We start from the raw sequence: 19,181 nt of genomic DNA on the forward strand, positions 1-19,181 counted from the left end.
GGTACTTATTGAAACGCCCTCGTATATTGATTTCCTAAAAAAAGCGTTTGTTTCATTATTTATTTCGCTGAGGAATGAATTGTCGTTTACATAAATCTACGGTATGGGCGCGATCTGGATTTATATCGGCCTAAGAAGAGGCAGTCAGCAGCATTGCTTTATGACGTGTCTTATGCCTTCACTGCTAGAACAACCCCGCATATGCATGTGTAGGTATATTTACTTATAACTTATCAAATCGATTGCCTTCAATAACGCCAAGGCGGCCATCTGTTCCATCCATATAATGTGACGTTTTTGACAATATCTTGAATAGATAACTTCACGAGTACCAAGGTTGCACGACAATGAAATGAGTTGGTAAAATCAGTTTACACATACACTCTGTCAAAAAAGTACGCACAATACTTTTTTAATCATCAAAATTTGTTTTGTCGCCTTCAAAATAGACTCCATTCGAAGCAATACACATATGCCAACGATTAGTCCAGTCAACAAAGCACCTTTTAAACGCGTTTGAAGAGATCTTCTTCAGCTCCTTCAGCGATTTTTCCTGAATGGCCGACGTGAATCGCCGTCAAGCGGCGTACGCGGAGTGGTAATTTCAGTTTTGGGGGAAAAAAAAAGTCACAGGGGGCTAAATTCGTTGAATATTTGTCGAGTTTTTGGTCAAAAAAGTGTTCACAATATGAGCCTTGTGAGACGGTGCAAGATCCATGAGTTTTCTTTCCACAAATTGCGCCGTTTCCTACGTACATTCTCTCTCAAACGTCGCATAATTATTTCCTAATAATATTCTTTATTTACCGTAGAACCATTTGGAATGAATACCGAGTGCGCAACTCCAAGATAATCAAAGAAAACGAGTAGCCTGATTTTCACTTTTGGGCGACTTTGACGTGGTGTTTTGGGTTTCGGCACATGTGGATAGCGCCATTCAGCCGCCTATTGACTGGTTTGCATATCTTACTCATATACCCACGTCTCATCACTTGTTATGATGGGCTGGATAAACGTTGGGTCCGAATTCACTTGCAACATGTCTTCAACCACCTTCTTCCGATGAATTTTTTGAAAGAAATTCAACTCCCTTGGAACAAGTGGAGCAGACAACCGGCTCAGGCCCAATCGATGGTGTAAAATGTGGTGAATTGATTCGTGCGACACGCTAAAATCACAAGCTACCTCCCCCAAACTTAAATGATAGTTTTCCAGCACCATTTCCTTGACTTTGTCGACGTTTTCATCTGTTGAAAATGTTGGTGGGCGACCAGATCGGCGAAAAACTTCCACGACTTCTTGGCCCTCTGCAAAAGCTTATACCACTCGTAGACCCATGTTTTTGATAAAGCACACTCGCCATAGGCTTTCTACAACATTTTCAACGATTCGGCACTTGGAATCCCGTTCAAAACACAAAATTTAAGACAAATCCTTTTTCGACATTTTTATCCAAAGTGAAAATCGCAGAGCACACCTGCGGTTGACTGATATAATAAAATGCCAAAAACAAGCTAATTTAGAGATCACGCCGAAACTCTGCGACACTATAGAGGACAGTCGTACCAATATTCCAGCAAAAAAAAATTGAGACATATGTGTAACGCGCGCTTGTTAAATGAACAATTCCCGGTACTTTTTTGACAGAATGCACATACACATGTTTGAGTGTACATGGATATGTACATATGCCCACCGGTAAACCACCAACTCTTGAAAGGCTTTGGAATGTTTAGCACTAATTTTATTATTTTTCATATCACAACAACTCACTAAACTTACATACATATAGAATAATAATCGAAGAGTTCTCAATAGTATAATGCAACACTCAACAGCCTGTGAATCAACCCATAAATTAATACGCTATTGAATTCTTATCACAACTCTTACTCTGTCCTCGCCTGGCACTGATAACATTGCACGACATGGTTTTGTTGAAATCATTTGCCGCAATTGGCCAAATTATGAGAAATGATTGACTATCGTTGCTCATTTAAAAAATAGACCTCGCGCGAATTCGTACTTCACACCAATTGAAGTGGAGTTTTACAGAAAATTTATAGTTACAACAGTTTTTTACAATGAATTTTAGCAGCTTACTTCTCATTGTGATTCTGGGCCTTTTTGAAAGATGTAAGCAAGTCTTAAAGCTATAAATTAATTAATGCAAAAATAAGTTTTGGTTTTGAAAAACGCTTTCAAAAGTGGAAAGAATATCAATCATAATCAGCATATCAATCAAAGCAGTGGTTAGTGCAAATATTTTTGAACCCTTATTTCGGTTCTGAAATATCGCACCTCGAATCTAGTGAGTCAAAACGGTATACTACAATATTAATTTCCGTTTGGTAAAGAATCAATTAGTGAATGTTTCGAATAGTGAAACAGCAGCAGTTTTTGGTATTTGCACTATCGATGTGTGAATTGAGTTGTTAAATTTGGTGAGGTGGTGAATAGTAATGGAAATAATAAAAAGTGTCGTTGTTATTGCCTTCATGGGAAATTATTACTCATCGAAGATAATGTTTTATGCTGTTACAAGAGGAACAACAACATTGTTCTTGAATGCGGTGGACTTAAAAAAATATTAACTTACAATTGTGAAATAATTACAAATACATACACTTCTGCTAATAATAATAGCAGTGCGACACATTATTTTTAAGTTTTGACTATTTATATTTTTTTTTAGTTTTTTTTGTTTATAAACTATAGTTCATACTACAACAAAAACCATTTAGCCCAAAGTTTCAAACTTATAAAAAATAAAAAAATAAAAAATTAAATTTTTATTAAAAGTTTTTTATAAAAATATGTTCAAACCACAACAAAACCATATAGCCCAAAGTTTAAAACTTTTACAAAATTTCAGTCGAAGTTGAATAAATGCACTTGTGTTCACAATAATAGCAACGCGGAATTTTGTTTTTTTTAAGTTTTGAAAATTTTGTTTTTTTTAGTTATCTTTTTTTAAATATAATTCATACTACAACAAAAACCATGTAGCCCAAAGTTTGAAACTTTTACAAAATTAAAAAAAAATACAAATTTTCATCAAAATTTCAGTCAGAATGAAATATATACAAACACATACACCTGCATTTACAATAATAGCAGCGCGACATTTTCTTTTTTTTAAGTTTTGACAATTTCTTTTATTTTTTTTTTTTCAAATATAGTTCATACTACAACAAAAACCATGTAGCCAAAGTTTGAAAATTTTACAAAATAAAAAAAAAAATTTCATCAAAATTTCAATGGGAATGGAATAAATACACTTGTGTTCACGATAATAGCAGCGCTATACATTCTTTTTTTAGTTTTAACGAATTGTGTTTATTTAATTTTTTTATAAAAATATAATTCATATAACAACAAAAACCCAGTAGCCCAAATTTTGAAACTTTTTCAATATTTAAAAAATTTCTGATTTTTCAAATGCAAAAATTTTTACAAATTGTAATTTTCATCGAAATTTTAGTCAGAATGAAATAAATACAAATACATACACCATACAACACATACAACACATACACAATAAAAGCAGCGCGACAAATTCCTTTTTTAAGTTTTGACAACTTTTTAAAATTTTTTTTTTTCAAATATAGTTCATACTACAACAAAAACCATGTAGCCCAAAGTTTAAAAATTTTACAAAATTAAAAAAAATTAAAATCAAATTTTCATCAAAATTGCAGTCAGAATGAGATAAATATAAAAAATTACACTTATGTTTACAATAAAAGCAGCGCTATACCTTCTGTTTTTTTAGTTTTAACTAATTACGTTTATTTAATTTAAAAAAAAAAATATAATTCATACAAAAAAAATTTTTCAAACTTTTTCAATATTTAAAAAATTCTAATTTTTCAAATGCAAAATTTTTTAAAAATTCAAACTTTCATCAAAATTTCAGTCAGAATGTAATAAATACAAAAAATTACACTTGTGTTTACAATAAAAGTAGCGCGACATTTTCTTTTTTTTAAGTTTTCACTATTTTTTTTTATAAAAATATAGTTCATACTACAACAAAAACCATTTAGCCAGGTTTCAAAACAAAATTAAAAAAAGTAAGTTTTCATCAAAAATTCAGTCGGAATGGAATAAATACACTTGTGTTCACAATAATAGCAGGGCGATTCATACAACATCAAACACCCTGTAGCCCAAATTTTGAAACTTTTTCAAAAATTTCAAAATTCTAATTTTTGAAATGCAAAAATTTGGGCAATGGCAAACTTCCGAGTGTATTTCTGCCATGCAAAAGCTCTTCATAAAAAATCAAATGCCGTTCGGCTGCGACAAAAAGCTGCAGGTCCCTTCATTTGTGGAAGAACATAACCCAGACGCACACCTGAAAAATTCTCAACAAAGTATAAGAAGTAATACAACTTTATTCTGAAATGGTTACAAGTGAATTATTGAAAGTATTGCCCATCGCTGGCTACTATTTATTTGCATGTACATTAAAAAATTTTATACTTCAGAAATTACCAGAATATCCGCATTCAGATTTAGGTTGAAAAGCGAACGGTTATCATTTTAAAAATTTCAGTTAATATCTAATTAAGGTCAAACCACCGAAAAGGAATTTAAGTGGACACACTTTTAAGCATACTGTTAAATCTACATATAAATATTAAGGCACATAACGAATTTAAATTTTTTTGTAATCTCAAGTTTTATTTATATGTGTATGCACATCTGAGTTTTGAAATTTTTAATCTTTTTAGTTTGCTAGAATAAGAATTATTTTTGTCTTTTGCCTCATATTTATTATTATTTGTGTCCCTGCATTGAGGATTTGTTTTTTTTTTAATTAATTAACCTTTAGTCATCATTTTTGTTTTCTATTTCTAGCTCACTCACAGAATGTCACGAAACTTGACTCTCGTATCATAAATGGCGTAGACGCCCCAGTGAATAGCACAAAATTTCAAGTTTCCATCCGGCTGAAGCGAAATTATGTGGCTTTTGGTAGTGGACATATCTGCGGCGGCTCACTGATAGGACCCAATAAAGTGCTAACAGCTGCGCATTGTCTCTACAAGTGAGTGCCATTTCAATTTATTTGGGAATGGGAGACATAAAGTGGTTTTATACATTAAATGGAACCCAAAGTAGTTTTTACTTTTTATTTAAAAGCCCATGATAAAATAATTATTTTGAAGGCATAGAACTTGGGAGAAATCTTTATAAATGGTTAGAGTCCAACATAGGGTAAGACGAGAGTGTTATCAAAGATGCGGGGGTTACAATTTTTAGCAATTTTTCGCTAATTCTATAAGAGGATGGACCGGGCATAGAAAGTTATGCAGAAGGGGTTCATATTAATTTGAACTTTCTTGCTTGTGCCAAAATTAACAGTTACGTTCCACAATCCTAACGCACATACCTTTTAATTTTTCAATGAAAGTGGCAAGCAGTGTTGCCAGATTTGTTTTTTTTTCAAAAAACTGTAAAATTAAAAATAAATTTGTGAGCTGTAAACGCCAAAATGAAGAATTTGTTTTTGAAAATTAAGGTTTTTTAAATCTATGAAACATAAATAACAGAAAAACTGCATTTAAAATAAAATAATATAAATGAATGAAAATGGATGTGTGTAAAAAAATTGATGCATCGAACGAAGAGCTGCATGGCAACATCAGAGTTGCCGAAAAATTGTATATTCTTTATGGTAACTTAATTAAAGACATAAAAAAATATATATGCATTTTAATTTACTTGTTCAAATCGAAAATCTCGAAAACTGTAGTTTGTACCGTTATAGGTATATGTGTGTATATAATTGGCGCGTACACCTGGTGTTGATTTTGAATAAAATACAATTTTTTTAGAAAATTATTGTCATTTCTCTTTATTATAATAATACTGGTTTGGTTCAATTACGTATGGAGCAAAATATCGGCCAAATGGCCGCCGCGGTCTCGGTGGGGCACCTCCATCTGATGGTCCAAATTTTCGATGACGCTGAGGCATAATTGAGGTTCTATGCCGTTAATGTGCCGAATTATCTCTTTCTTTAGCTCTTGAATTGTTGCTGGCTTATCGAGGTACACCTTTTCTTTCAAATAACCCCAAAGAAAGAATTCCAACGGTGTCAAATCACATAATCTTGGCGGCCAATTGACATCGCCGTGACGTGAGATTATTCGGCCATCAAATTTTTCGCGCGAAAGAGCCATTGTTTCGATAGCTGTGTGACAAGTGGCACCGTCCTGTTGAAACCACATATCGTCCACATCCATATCTTCCAATTCGGGCCATAAAAAGTTCGTTATCATCTCACGATAGCGAACACTATTCACAGTAACTGTCTGACCAGCCTCATTTTGGAAAAAATACGGCCCAATGATGCCGCCGGCCCATAAACCGCACCAAACAGTCACTCTATGTGGGTGCATTGGTTTTTCGGCAATCACTCTTGGACTATCATTCGCCCAAATGCGGCAATTCTGCTTATTGACGAATTCACTGAGGTGAGAATGTGCCGCATCACTGAAGATGATTTTCTTCACCAAGTGCGCGATATGCATTTTAATTTGAAAGCCCGTTTTCATAATACGCGTGAATAACATAAACGCGTTGCTCGATTATGTATATTTCCATGGTTCAAATTGAGTTAGTCTTAAATTGAAAAATGTGAAATGAAATGCAGAAAAAAAGATGACGTTTAGGTGTGGTTCACATTCAACATCGGCCCTTGAAATTTAGCCACCCTTTAATTACGGGTTGGGAGTTAAGCACAAAAAAGTAAATAATCTACCGAACGTATATAATTTTAACCGGGTAATCTTCGCCGATTCAACGAGTACTGTTGTTCTTTTTCTTTTTTTCTCTCAATTTACTTCTCATTTCGTACTCTCTTTTCAATCTTGGTAAGGTTTATTATTACTAAAATTAGTGTGGCAAGCTGCTACGCAACATTTCTCACACAATAATTCTAAAAAAAATCATCGATTTGACGAAGATTACCTGTCAAATGTGTAAAATAACTTCACCCTTTAAGGGTTAAAGAAAATCTGTAAGTTAACTTCTAATAGAGTTGATCAGACTATTAAGTCGGATCTAAAACCTACGCCTCCACACAATCCCTTTTACAACACTAGGAATCAGTTCTGGTTTATATGAGATCAGCCAAGTTAACCTAAGCTAAACTATTCTAAATTGTAGTGGTCATTGCCTATTTATTTATTTAAAAACATACTTAGAGCAATGGATAAAAATTCAAATAAAGTTTATTTTATTATTTATTTTTTTCTTATTACGTATTTATTTAATTTTTTATTTACTTTTTTTCAGTTCGGATAGAAAACGCTATCGCAAAGCGAGTGAATTTATTGTAGTACTGGGCACGCAGAATCGATACGTACAAGTCAATGGCACCATTGTTTCGAAAGTCAGCTCCATTGCGTACATGAACTCCTTCAGTATGGATACGATGCGTGACGATGTTGGCTTAATGTTCTTGCAGACTGGTTTGCCCGTGAATAAAACACATCTAACAGTGGCGCCAATCGTACTGAGTAATTCCTCAATATCGGCGGGTACGCAATGTCAGGTGTCCGGCTGGGGTACAACTGAACAGGTGAGAAGATATTATATTAATTATCTGATAGAAGGGTTTTCGTAAAAAAACATTGATTCTCAAGAATCTGAGAAGTATTAGCTACCTAGATCCAAGGTTTAATGAACGAGGTAGAAGTGGCAACCCAGTCGAACTCTCTCATACCAGACTATTATGTCAAACAAATTACTTCGTTGCCGTCTGAACAGCGACAGAGTGGAAGAGCGTGAGAATGCATGTGAAATGAGGAGACATAATTCTACTCCCGTATCCCTTATGACTCGACAGCCGAAGTTACTTTCACAATTTTGCCTCGAATGATTAAACCTTGTAATCTATCCTCCTTATATTTTAGTGTAAACATAAACGGACTTCCTTAGTTTGGGTCTGCACACCAACTGCTAACTTCGTCACCACATACGATTCAGGTGCGTTAGATACTTCTAGTATTGAGGTGTGTTTTTGTTTTTTGTTTGTTTTTTTAAGGAGGTTGAAATCAAAATGTCAGAAACCTCTCAAAGGTGCCGTCACACCAATGGTATGTGGGGCATGCTCCCACTAATACTATAACAATCCTCCCCCTGGGACCACAAAAGTATAACTTCTGGGTAGAGCCGCGTTTATGTCCGAAGACACAACAGGTACCCGCGTCCAGGTTCCTCTCCTGTCCGTCGATAGTCTCAATTACTCCCACTATGTTTATAGGTGGTCCAAAGTAAAGGAGGCATCGGAAAGCTTGCAGTAGTGTTATCTTAATTCACTACCGTCTTGTCTTCTGTATGATACTGTATTGAGTGTTTCACTCAAACGTCTGTGCTTGTTGTCGGTTCGTCAGAGACTGTCCGCGTCATAATCTTACCTAGTATTGAGGTATCACATGGTAAAAGCTCCACACTTCTAAAAACAGTGCGTCCTCTTAAAAATACTCGGCAAAGATAGGCAACACATAAAAATAAAATCACTGATACTTAGATTAGATTAGATTAGATTAGCAACGAGGTTCGCACTTCGACCTCATCACAGTACCTCATTCAGACCCAGATCCCGGAATAAATTTACAATAGAGCTGGGTTGGATTGAGCATATGTGCCTCCCTTCTGCTCGCAGTTGGCTAAGATGTCTCAACCTTATCCGCTGCATTCAAGGAAAAGGTGCATTGGAGTCTCCTTGGATTGGTCACAGAAACAACAAGAGTAAGTAGACCATATCCCAATTATGTGCAAATGACTACACAGTCTGCAGTGGTCTGTGAGAATGCTCGTGAATATTTTCAGTTTATCCTTGGGGAGGACTATGAGCCCTTTTAACCTCTTTCGGTTGTACCCTCACAGTAAGGATTTCGCCTGGCGTAGCCCCATAGTTTGGGGGCAGCAAACTTCTTCACTCCTAAACTTCTCCTAGAAAGTGTGTTGTTCCATAGCAGGGAAGGGATTGGGTCCTATTAAAGGCGAGGCCCCAGCCCCTCTTGTCAATGCCTCCGCCACCTCATTCCGAGTTATACCCCTGTATCCTGGGACCTAAATTAGCCACATACGATTGTGCGTTCTTAACAGATTCAGTTTCTCAATATACTCCAGGATCAGTGAGGACTTAATTTCACAGGATGACGGAACCTTGAGTGTCGTCTGGCTGGAGCTCAGAATGACAATTCGCTCATTACGGAAATTCTTGTCTAAGTTTATCTCTGCGCCCATGACAGATGGCATACACGTCCGCACAGAACGCTTGGTTCTGGGATCATATAATATATTCCAGTGCATATGCCTTCTGGTGACTTCGAGACATCAGGTGTACTCCAGTATCACTTGTCGCCCAGTTCAATTGTGAACTTCTTTTCGAATTTAATGACTTAAGTGATATCATCTTTGTGGGTGGCTGGGTAAGTGGCAGCTGCAGTCTCAGCAATTCCATGTTTTTAGATGACATCACTTTTCCTCTCCTGAAGTCTTCCCTGGTAATATTCAACAGGGTACGCTTGACTGATTGCTGAATAACTATTAGGCCAGATTCACACTATGATGCCGATCACGGTCCGCTCTCGGTCCAGTCTCGGTCCGGTAAAATATTCACAAACGAAAAACAATGACTGTATTCACACTATCCGTGCTGTTCAAGTTTCGGTACAGTCACACTCCAGCATCGATCAAGTTCGAAGAATATTTTGCTGGAGCGTGATCGAACTTGCCGCGACTTGTACTGATAGTGTGAATAACGTTGCGTTCTCGGTTCAGTCTTTCGACAATAGCAAAGGAGTGCAGATCGAAGTTTTTACAATAACAGCTGGAAAATCTTGGTCTTTTGAAAAAGGTAAGTAATTGCATACAGGATTTATTATAAATTTTGAAGTCTTCTTCGTCGAGCAGGATAGCCATAACGGCTAAGTCTTCAAGATCAAAATTGAATGCCATTTTTTGGCGAAAAAATGCACGAGATCTGTTTTACGTGTTCACGCGACGAACGATGAATCGCGACTGGACCGATGTAAGAACACAAATGTAGATGTCGAAAGATTTTACCGAACCGAGACTAGACCGAGAACGAACCGTGATCGGCACCATAGTGTGAATCTACCCTTATATGAAGCGGTGTCAGCTCAAGAATCACCTCCATCGCAGCTGCAGGTTCATCACCCCCCTGATGCCAGTTTCATCACCCCCCTGATGCTCACGCATGCTAAGCGCTGAGGCTTCGTTAGTTCTGCCGCACTGTCGAGAGAGCGACTCTCGATGCCCAAGCAACCGCTTCATATGTTATCATTGACCTTATTATTATGATGTACATCCATCTCAGGATTCTTGGGCTGCAACCCCAGGATTTTCTTGCTAGAGTGTTTGATACTTACATGGTTTCCTCAGAATCGTTAAAATTGAAATGAAGAAATTAAATTACGAATTTGAAAGGGTTTAGGACTAGCACTGGCCTGCCATCGCAGCCCCACGTAAAGCACGGTCACCGCACTTTTCCACATTTACCTAATTTCCCGGTATCTAGAAAAAAAATAAAAACATTTCTCAAACCCAAAACCTTATCCAATCCACCCTTACTCTCGCAAATTAGTCAGTGCGTTATTTGCATTGTGGCTGCAAAAACAAACAGTCACACATTGCATCAGTGGCGCCAGCAAGAGGAAGCGGGCAACCGCGGTAATAGCACAGACACACTAAATTTATCGAAGTCCTCAACCATCTGTGCGATCTTTCTGCCAGAAAAATGTGAAACACAGATGGCGCTCCAAGTAGTAACTAATGCCAGGTGGGCATTCCCACTACTTAGGATTGGTAGTAGCAGGCTAATCACCTAAGGCCAGAAAGCAAAATATATAAACGAACCCAACGCAAGACTGGGTCTTGTCGAGGCCCCATACTCCCGAGAGGAGTGAACAAGAAAAAAAAAAAGGTTTGGTATTTCAGTTGCTGCTCTAAAGAGGGAAATGCTGGAAAACTTGTACCTTGTTGAATATGCCTTGCCTAAATCGAGTAATTGAAAACCACTAGAGCATTTTTTTTAAATATGTTGCGGCCGACGTAGCCGAATGGATTGGTGCGTGACTGCCATTCGGAATTCACAGAGAGAACATAGGTTCGAATCTCGATGAAACATCAAATAATAGACAAAGTTTATTCTAATAGCGGTCGCCCCTAGGCAGGCAATGGCAAACCTCTGAGTGTATTTCTGCCATGAAAAAGCTCCTTATAAAAAATATTTTCGGCTCGGAGTCGGCTTGAAACTGTAGGTCCCTCCATTTGAGGAACAAAATCAAGACGCACGCCATTAATAGGAGGAGCAGCTCGGCCAAACGCCCAAAAAGGGATATATGTAAATATATGTTGAAGATAAGCTCTGTTCTTGATGTACATATATACCTATAAAGTGAGACTTTCAGCTATTGGTCCATAGATGTCGCCAGGAGTATTTTTAAACCTTCCCAAATGTCTTGTTTTTTCGTCTGTTATCTGTCAACAATATTCAGTTCATTGTTTGATACGTTTCATACAACAATGCATTTTTGTCGCTCTTAAAAATGTCGAATTTCATGCCTTCAAACTACGATTTGCCGACATCGTTGATTTTCTGTTATCAATTGAAGAAAAACGCTTCTCCCGTTTCAAGAGGAAGTCTTTTTTGCATCGAATCGTTACGGGTGATGATAAATGGGTGCATTTCTCTAATCCCAAGCGTAAGCGATCGTATGGTCCGCCCGGCATCAAGCCAAAAACAACGGCCAAACCAAATCGCTTCGGCCGCAAGGCAATGCTGTGTGTTTTTTTGGATCAGCGTGGTATGATTTGGGACGAGCTATTAAAACCAGGTGAAACAGTTGACGGTGCACGCTACCGATCTGAACAGCGCTTTACACCGAAAACGCCCAGAATATGCCGATCGGCGTCACAAAGTAATTTTTCTTGATGACAATGCACCGCCACATCGAGCAAGAGCGACCCAGGAATTGGTGGAGACGTACGATTGGGAACCGCTGGTGCATGCGGCTTCCAGACTTGGCGCCTTCCGATTATCATTTGTTTGCGTCGATGGGCCACGCACTTTCCGAGCAGCCCTTCAATTCTCACGAAGAAGCCAAAAAATGGCTGGATGATTGCGGCCAATTTTTTTGGCTCGGCATCCACAAATTCCCTGAGAGATGGGAAAAATGTGTCGCTAGCGATGGCTATTATTTTGAAGACTAAATTTGTAACCATTTTTTTGTTAATAAACGTTTGAAATCGAAAGAAAAATTCTCATTTCATAGGTATACACCTGGTAAACCCATTTGTATTTAGAAATCTGAGGGAATGGGAGAGTATTGAGTTGATAAACAGCCGAGATGCTTACTGTACTCACTTTTAATCCATTGTTTAATTATTATATTTCTTCGCATTAATCTATTTCTTCACTTCCAACAGGGCACCCTGTCCAATAACTTGAAGATGGCCAATGTGAGTATTATAAAGGAAAGCATTTGCAAGGAATCTTATGGCAGTAGGTTGCTGGGAGGAATGTTGTGTGCCGGCACTTTGCAAGGTGGCACCGACTCTTGTCAAGGAGACTCGGGTGGCCCGCTTGTATGCGGCAATGAGCTGGTTGGCATCGTATCTTGGGGTGTTGGCTGTGCGCAACGTGGTTTTCCTGGAGTCTACACGAATGTGAGCTACTACCGGAATTGGATTGACAGCCGCAATGCTGCGACTATAGTGGGGCTGAAATTTGGTACTTTAACGATATTTATTTCACTGGTAGTAGGCATTTTTTTTAAATAAAATAAAAAAGCTTTACTTTTGTAAGTAGGATTTTATATTTTCACAGTAATTACGTAAGTATATGTATATGTATGTAAATATATTTTTTAAAATCTTTACAAATATATTTGTGTTTTTTTTTTGTTTTACAATTAATTATGTATACATTTGAGCGAACATTACATACAAGAATTGAGCATTTACATAACTTTTATTTTAATTTTTTTTTTTTTTTCAATAACATTGGCACCACTTTTCGCTTGAAATAGTTGCTTTCACAAGCGCACACAGCTAAATACACCCATACATATTTAAAAATTATTGTATCAAACAGCAAATATACATAGAGTCGTGAACTATAGGAGAGTGATCACTTCCAGCTTCTAACACTTGCAATTCCATCGCTGCTGTTGCTCCTCAGTGAGCTCCATATCGCCACAACCCAGTCGCACTGTATTGTCATCACCACCACCAGCACGACTACCAGCACCGGGGAAGCTTATATTTGGCATGCAACGTGTCTGCGTCATTAGCCGCGATAGTTCGGAATTGGTGGCAACATTCTCCATACGTATCATCACACGTTCCACTAGCAATTCCACTGCTTGTCGAATATTGTAGCCCGTGCAGGCGCTTGTCTCGATGTACGGCAGACTATAGCGATCGGCAAGAGCGCGCACCTGGTTGTGACTAACGGCGCGCACAGTTTCTAAATCGCATTTATTGCCACACAACACCACATCCGGATCCTCGGAGTAGGCATGCATGCGTAATTGCTCTAGCCAATTGGTAATTTCAAGGAATGATTTCTCATTAGTCAAGTCGAAGATGAGCAGAAAGCCCATCGCGTCGCGATAAAAAGCAGTGGTCAACGAACGAAACCGCTCCTGACCGGCAGTGTCCCAGAGTTGGAGATGAATGCGATGGTTGCGACCACGATATGTATAGATCTGTAAGGAAATGATATACATATATGTATATAGCAGTAGTAGTAGTATAATGTTCTTTATTTGTCATATTTACAATAAATTACATAGTATTCAAAAAAATTAGTTTCATTTTTTTATAAATAAATATAATATTGTATAACAAAGAGGAATATACGACTTTAAAATGTATTGTGTAAGTCGGAAAATTAAATAAATAAAAAAATTTCAAATTAAATACATTGGGCCACTTGTAAAACATGTGCCACTGCTGCCCTCAACGTCATTCTGCACTTACTTCCTGTGGATCTGCAAGTTAAATCCATTGCTGCTCAGAGCGCTGTTAGGTTGAAGGAGATTGGCTTTTGGAGGCAACTTCCTGTAGGACATAGTGATTAGGCCCGCTACTTAGGTCTAATACTAGACCGAAAGCTAACATGGAAGGCAAATGTCGAAGATAGAGTAAAAAGGGCGACAATAGCACTATACTCTTGTAAACAGCTGATAGGACTAAGTTGGGTTCTCTCCCCATCTATCGTATACTGGCTTTACACGGCAATTGTCAGACCTATCCTAACATACGGCATATTAGTATGGTGGCCAGCTTTAGATAAATTGTACATTAAAAGAACCATGGCACACGTACAAAGAATGGCCAGTCTTTGCATCTGCGGGGCCCTCAGAACCACACCCACAGATGCACTAAATATCATGCTTAACATTTTACCAATGGAGCAGTACGGTAAGCAAATAGCTGCCAAAGCAACTCTCAGACTAAGAGAAATCGGCCTACTCAGAACGAACCAAAGAGGACACTCCTCAATTTTAGAACAATTCCCCTGCATTCCCAGCACAACGGATTTCTGTAGGACCAAGGACATCAATTTTAATAAATCCTTTGTCACAGTATTTCCTTCCAAAGAGGAATGGGATAACGGGCTCATTGTTAAGATAAATGACTTAAACATCTACACAGATGGCTCAAAACTGGATAACAAAGTAGGTGGAGGGGTCTACTCCGACAAACTCGGAGTATGCCAATCATTTCGCTTACCTGATCATTGCTGTGTATTTCAGGCGGAAGTCACTGCCATGAAAGAGGGGCTTAAAGAAATAAAAACGAGAGTATTATCCACAAATGAAGTCTTCATTTACTCGGACAGTCAAGCAGCAATAAAAGCGCTGGAATCAAAAACGCACTCGTCAAAAACAGTTCTAGAATGTTTTAAACTACTAGATGATGTATCTAAGTGCTACAAGGTGCACCTTATCTGGGTACCAGACCACAGGAACATTCCAGGAAATTGTAAGGCGGATGAACTTGCAAGAGCCGGTACAACGCTCCATCTCGAACCGGATAAGGCGCTGATACCCATGCCTATAGCCACTTGTAAATTACTTATAGACAGGGAAACCATCAAAAAGGTAAATACAATCTGGCAAAACCTCACAACATGCGTACTAAGCAGACAGACATGGCCGAACTGGAACAGCGGTCGATCGAAGATCTTGCTAAGATTCAACAGGGAATCTATAAGAAAAATGATAGGTGTATTAACAGGTCATTGTTTAATAGGCAGCCACGCTAGAAGGTTAGGACTACCTTACTTCGATTTCTGTAGAAGCTGTCTAAATACAGAGGAAGAGGAAACAGTCAGACACCTTTTATGTGAGTGTGAAAGCCTAGCTAGGAGAAGGCTGCGCACCCTCGATACAGCATTTCTAACCGATGTAGCGGATATAGCCCATCTAAAACTAACGAAGCTCTGCTCGTTTATTAAAGCAACCGGATGGTTTGAAAGGGAACACGTAGAGTAAGGATAAGCTCCAGTGGTATCACAATGGACCTGTCGAAGGTCTAAGTGTGTCTTACCACAACCACCCTACCTACCTACCATGCATACGAAAAAACTCAAAAATACGGAGCTTTTTTCTACGAATTTCTTCGCGCCGTATGCATTGTAAAATTTCTCACAGCATTTATGGCAGGACTAAGTATATTCTCATAGTATTTTCAAAATGATTAAGCGCATGTTCTTATACGCTTGGGAGATGCCAAAAATAGGATACATGGGCAGGTATAAAAGATTTTAGTGTAGAGTGATAGAAATCAGTTATTGCGTCTATATTTGTGCTTTTAGCGAGATTTAGGGCTCCCGGTGGTTTATAGCTCGAAAATTTAGGATATTTTCAGGAATTTTTTTTTACTTTAAAAAAATGAAAAACGATATTTAAATTTTTTAGGCTTTTTATTTCACAATTTTTTTTAATATTAATAATTTAAAAAATGGCGCTGAAGTTGACCCTCCCGAAAAATTGGACCTGGGCGGTATTGTCCATTTTGGCTCTTCTAATAGGTCTATTTATAAGTTCGTGCGGTTTTACAACAGATGGCGTAACTTGATTATTATTCCATCGATCCACATTTCCAAACATTCATTGGAGAGCTACTGTCGTAAGGCACAAACGTCAGTATAAGTTTTTTATTTGAAGCGTAAACAACAATATTTTTACCACACTTGAAAATGTCGAATTTCGTGCCAAATAATGTGTTTTTGCGGGGAATTCTTCTTCATTATTTTAATATGAAGAAAAAAGCAGCCGAAAGTCATCGTATCTTGGTGGAAGTTTATGGTGAGCATGCTCTATCTGAGCGAACGTGCCAGAAGTGGTTTGCACGCTTTAAAAGTGGTGATTTTGGCTTGGAAGACGAAGAACGCGAGGGTGCGCCGCCAAAGTTCATGGATACCGAATTGGAGGAATTGCTCGATCAAGATCCGGCTCAAACGCAAGAAGAGGTTGCAAAAACTTTGGGAGTTGATCAATCAACCATTTCCAAACGTTTAAAAGCCATGGGAATGATCCGAAAGGTAGGCCATTGGGTGCCGTATGAATTGAAGCCAAGAGACGTTGAACGCCGTTTTATGGCATGCGAACAACTGCTTCAACGGCACAAAAGAAAGGGTTTTTTGCATCGAATTGTGACTGGCGATGAAAAGTGGGTCCATTACGACAATCCAAAACGTCGGGCAACGTATGGATACCCTGGCCATGCTTCAACATCGACGTCGGCGCAGAATATTCATGGCCTGAAGGTTATGCTGTGTATCTGGTGGGACCAGCTGGGTGTTGTGTATTATGAGCTACTGAAACCGAATGAAACGATTACGGGGGATGTCTACCGACGACAATTGATGCGTTTGAGCCGAGCACTGCGAGAAAAACGGCCGCAATACGCCGATAGACACGACAAAGTTATTTTGCAACATGACAATGCTCGGCCACATGTTGCACAAGTGGTCAAAACATACTTAGAAACGCTCAAATGGGATGTCCTACCCCACCCGCCGTATAGTCCAGACCTTGCGCCATCCGATTACTATCTCTTCCGATCGATGCAACATGGCCTGGCTGACCAGCACTTCCGTAATTACGATGAAGTCAAAAAATGGATCGATTCGTGGATTGCGGCAAAACCGACCGAATTTTTCACAAAGGGAATCCGTGAATTGCCAGAAAGATGGGAAAAAGTAGTAGTAAGCGATGGACAATATTTTGAATATTAAATTTGTAACCATTTTACGTCAATAAAGTTTCAAATTTCGAAAAAAACCGCACGAACTTATTCATAGTCATATTTAACCCAAGAACCAAATAATTATACATCAGTATGACTGTAGCTCTGTCTCGCTACTAGAATAGAATGACGCAGTTTTAAATTTGACACTCTAAAAATCGGTTTTTTTCAGTTTTTTAATAAAACAAAAACGAAATTATTGAAATGATAAATATGATTCTAGTACGGGCGATAGCCATTGTTGTTGCCATATTAAATTTTCAAACGATTTGGTCAAAGTTTTGTTTTTTTTGACAACACCAGACCGAAAAAAGTCGTTTCGATATAAATGAGTTTAAATGTTGAGGTACAGGAGCGTGCGGACCGCTCTCTACCTTGTTAATGGGCTGTAAAAGCTATAATATTGGGAATTTCCCCATGAAAATTTCACAGCATATTCTTAAAATTCTATACTTTCGAAATATCGAAAAAACAAAAAATCGATTTTTTGAGATTTCTAGATCACCGGGTCCCCTTAAGGGGGACCACTTTACTTGGTAGTCTATTAGACGCCAAAGCAAATATCTTATGGGCAGGATGTGGATAAATAATGGTAGCATTTTTGTTTCTATAAGAATCATATAGTTAGGCGAGTTGGATGGTAAAATAAAATAATCTTTCTTATAAAGTCTGTCTCACATTTATGTACTTATATACCCCAAATTTGAGCCCAATTAAAACATTATAGACCTTGAGGCGGCATTGAAGATCTTCATTTTTTTGAAAATACAGGGGTGATTCATATATTTCCGCCATATTGCATTAATGGCCTTATAGACCTTGAGGCGGCATTGAAGAAATTCATTTCTTTGAAAATACAGGGGTGATTCATATATTTCCGCCATATTGCATTAATGGCTGTTTTTGAGCCTTCAATTTATAAGCTCAAGTGCTTTTTATATGAAAGTTTAAAATGTTAACGATCTCCCTAGTATTTGTATTCATTTACAATTTCTACAGGCGCATCCTCGTACATCCAACTATAGCAACCCGGCGTTCTATTATATTCTCTGGAAAATACGCCTTTTGATTTGGTTAGATTAACTACCCCCCACTAAACCCCATTTTAAACTAATATATAATCTCGCATTGCGTTAATCTTTACTAGAGTTACTAAGTGTTTTTAAAAGCACAACTTTCTTGCACTTCTATTCAAGTTTCTTTTCACCACATAACTTGAAATAAGTTTTGTTTTTGTAATTTATTGTTGGCAAATAAGTAATTGCGGATTTTTTTTTAGAAAATCAAAGACAATTTTTTCATGGTGGCCGCCGTAGTAGAATGGGTTGGTGCGTGATTATCATTCGGAATTCACAGAGAGGTCGTTGGTCCGAATCTCGGTGAAAGGAAAATTAATAAAAACATTTTTCTAATAGCGGTCGCCCCTCGGCAGGCAATGGCAAACCTCCGAGTGTATTTCTGCCATGAAAAAGCTCCTCATAAAAAGAGGTTGTCTGTAAAGTCGGTTTACTGACGATAGTTTAACGTGATAACGTCATAAGAAAATACTGATTGAATGGTTGCATTTTTCAAAAGAGAATTTTAATTTTATTTGTTTGATAGATATTTTGTATGGATATAGAGAATGAGTTAACATTAACATAACATAACATAACATAACATAACATAACATAACATAACATAACATAACATAACATAACATAACATAACATAACATAACATAACATAACATAACATAACATACCATAACATAACATAACATAACATAACATAACATAACATAACATAACATAACATAACATAACATAACATAACATAACATAACATAACATAACATAACATAACATAACATAACATAACATAACATA

The 19,181-nt window shown here is 37.6% G+C and overlaps 2 protein-coding genes across 2 annotated transcripts in view; one reads left to right on the top strand and one right to left on the bottom strand.

Moving 5' to 3' along the window:
- The first annotated feature begins 1,921 nt into the window (after positions 1–1,921).
- On the top strand, positions 1,922–12,900 carry LOC128857094 (trypsin alpha-3). The gene is made up of 4 exons (XM_054092668.1): positions 1,922–2,136; positions 4,867–5,056; positions 7,312–7,597; positions 12,478–12,900. The coding sequence occupies exons 1-4, from the start codon at positions 2,085–2,087 to the stop codon at positions 12,829–12,831; spliced, it is 882 nt and encodes a 293-aa protein (XP_053948643.1). The 5' UTR covers positions 1,922–2,084; the 3' UTR covers positions 12,832–12,900.
- Positions 12,901–12,961: 61 nt separating this feature from the next.
- LOC128857096 (ras-related protein Rab-27A) overlaps positions 12,962–19,181 on the bottom strand; it is a 99,256-nt gene continuing 93,036 nt past the window's right edge. The window contains exon 3 of the mRNA XM_054092669.1: positions 12,962–13,760. Within this exon, the coding sequence (XP_053948644.1) occupies positions 13,194–13,760 (567 nt within the window). The 3' untranslated portion in view covers positions 12,962–13,193. The remainder of the gene's footprint in view (positions 13,761–19,181) is intronic.

Source organism: Anastrepha ludens, chromosome 3 (genome assembly GCF_028408465.1).
Source record: "Anastrepha ludens isolate Willacy chromosome 3, idAnaLude1.1, whole genome shotgun sequence".
Taxonomy (NCBI): domain Eukaryota; kingdom Metazoa; phylum Arthropoda; class Insecta; order Diptera; family Tephritidae; genus Anastrepha; species Anastrepha ludens.

Bases quoted from the DNA above. Each gene is read 5' to 3' on its own strand.
- LOC128857094 (XM_054092668.1), top strand. From the start codon at position 2,085: ATGAATTTTAGCAGCTTACTTCTCATTGTGATTCTGGGCCTTTTTGAA. The intron at 2,137-4,866 runs GTAAGCAAGTCT...TTCTATTTCTAG, and splicing joins TCTGGGCCTTTTTGAAAGAT to CTCACTCACAGAATGTCACG. The intron at 5,057-7,311 runs GTGAGTGCCATT...ACTTTTTTTCAG, and splicing joins GCTGCGCATTGTCTCTACAA to TTCGGATAGAAAACGCTATC.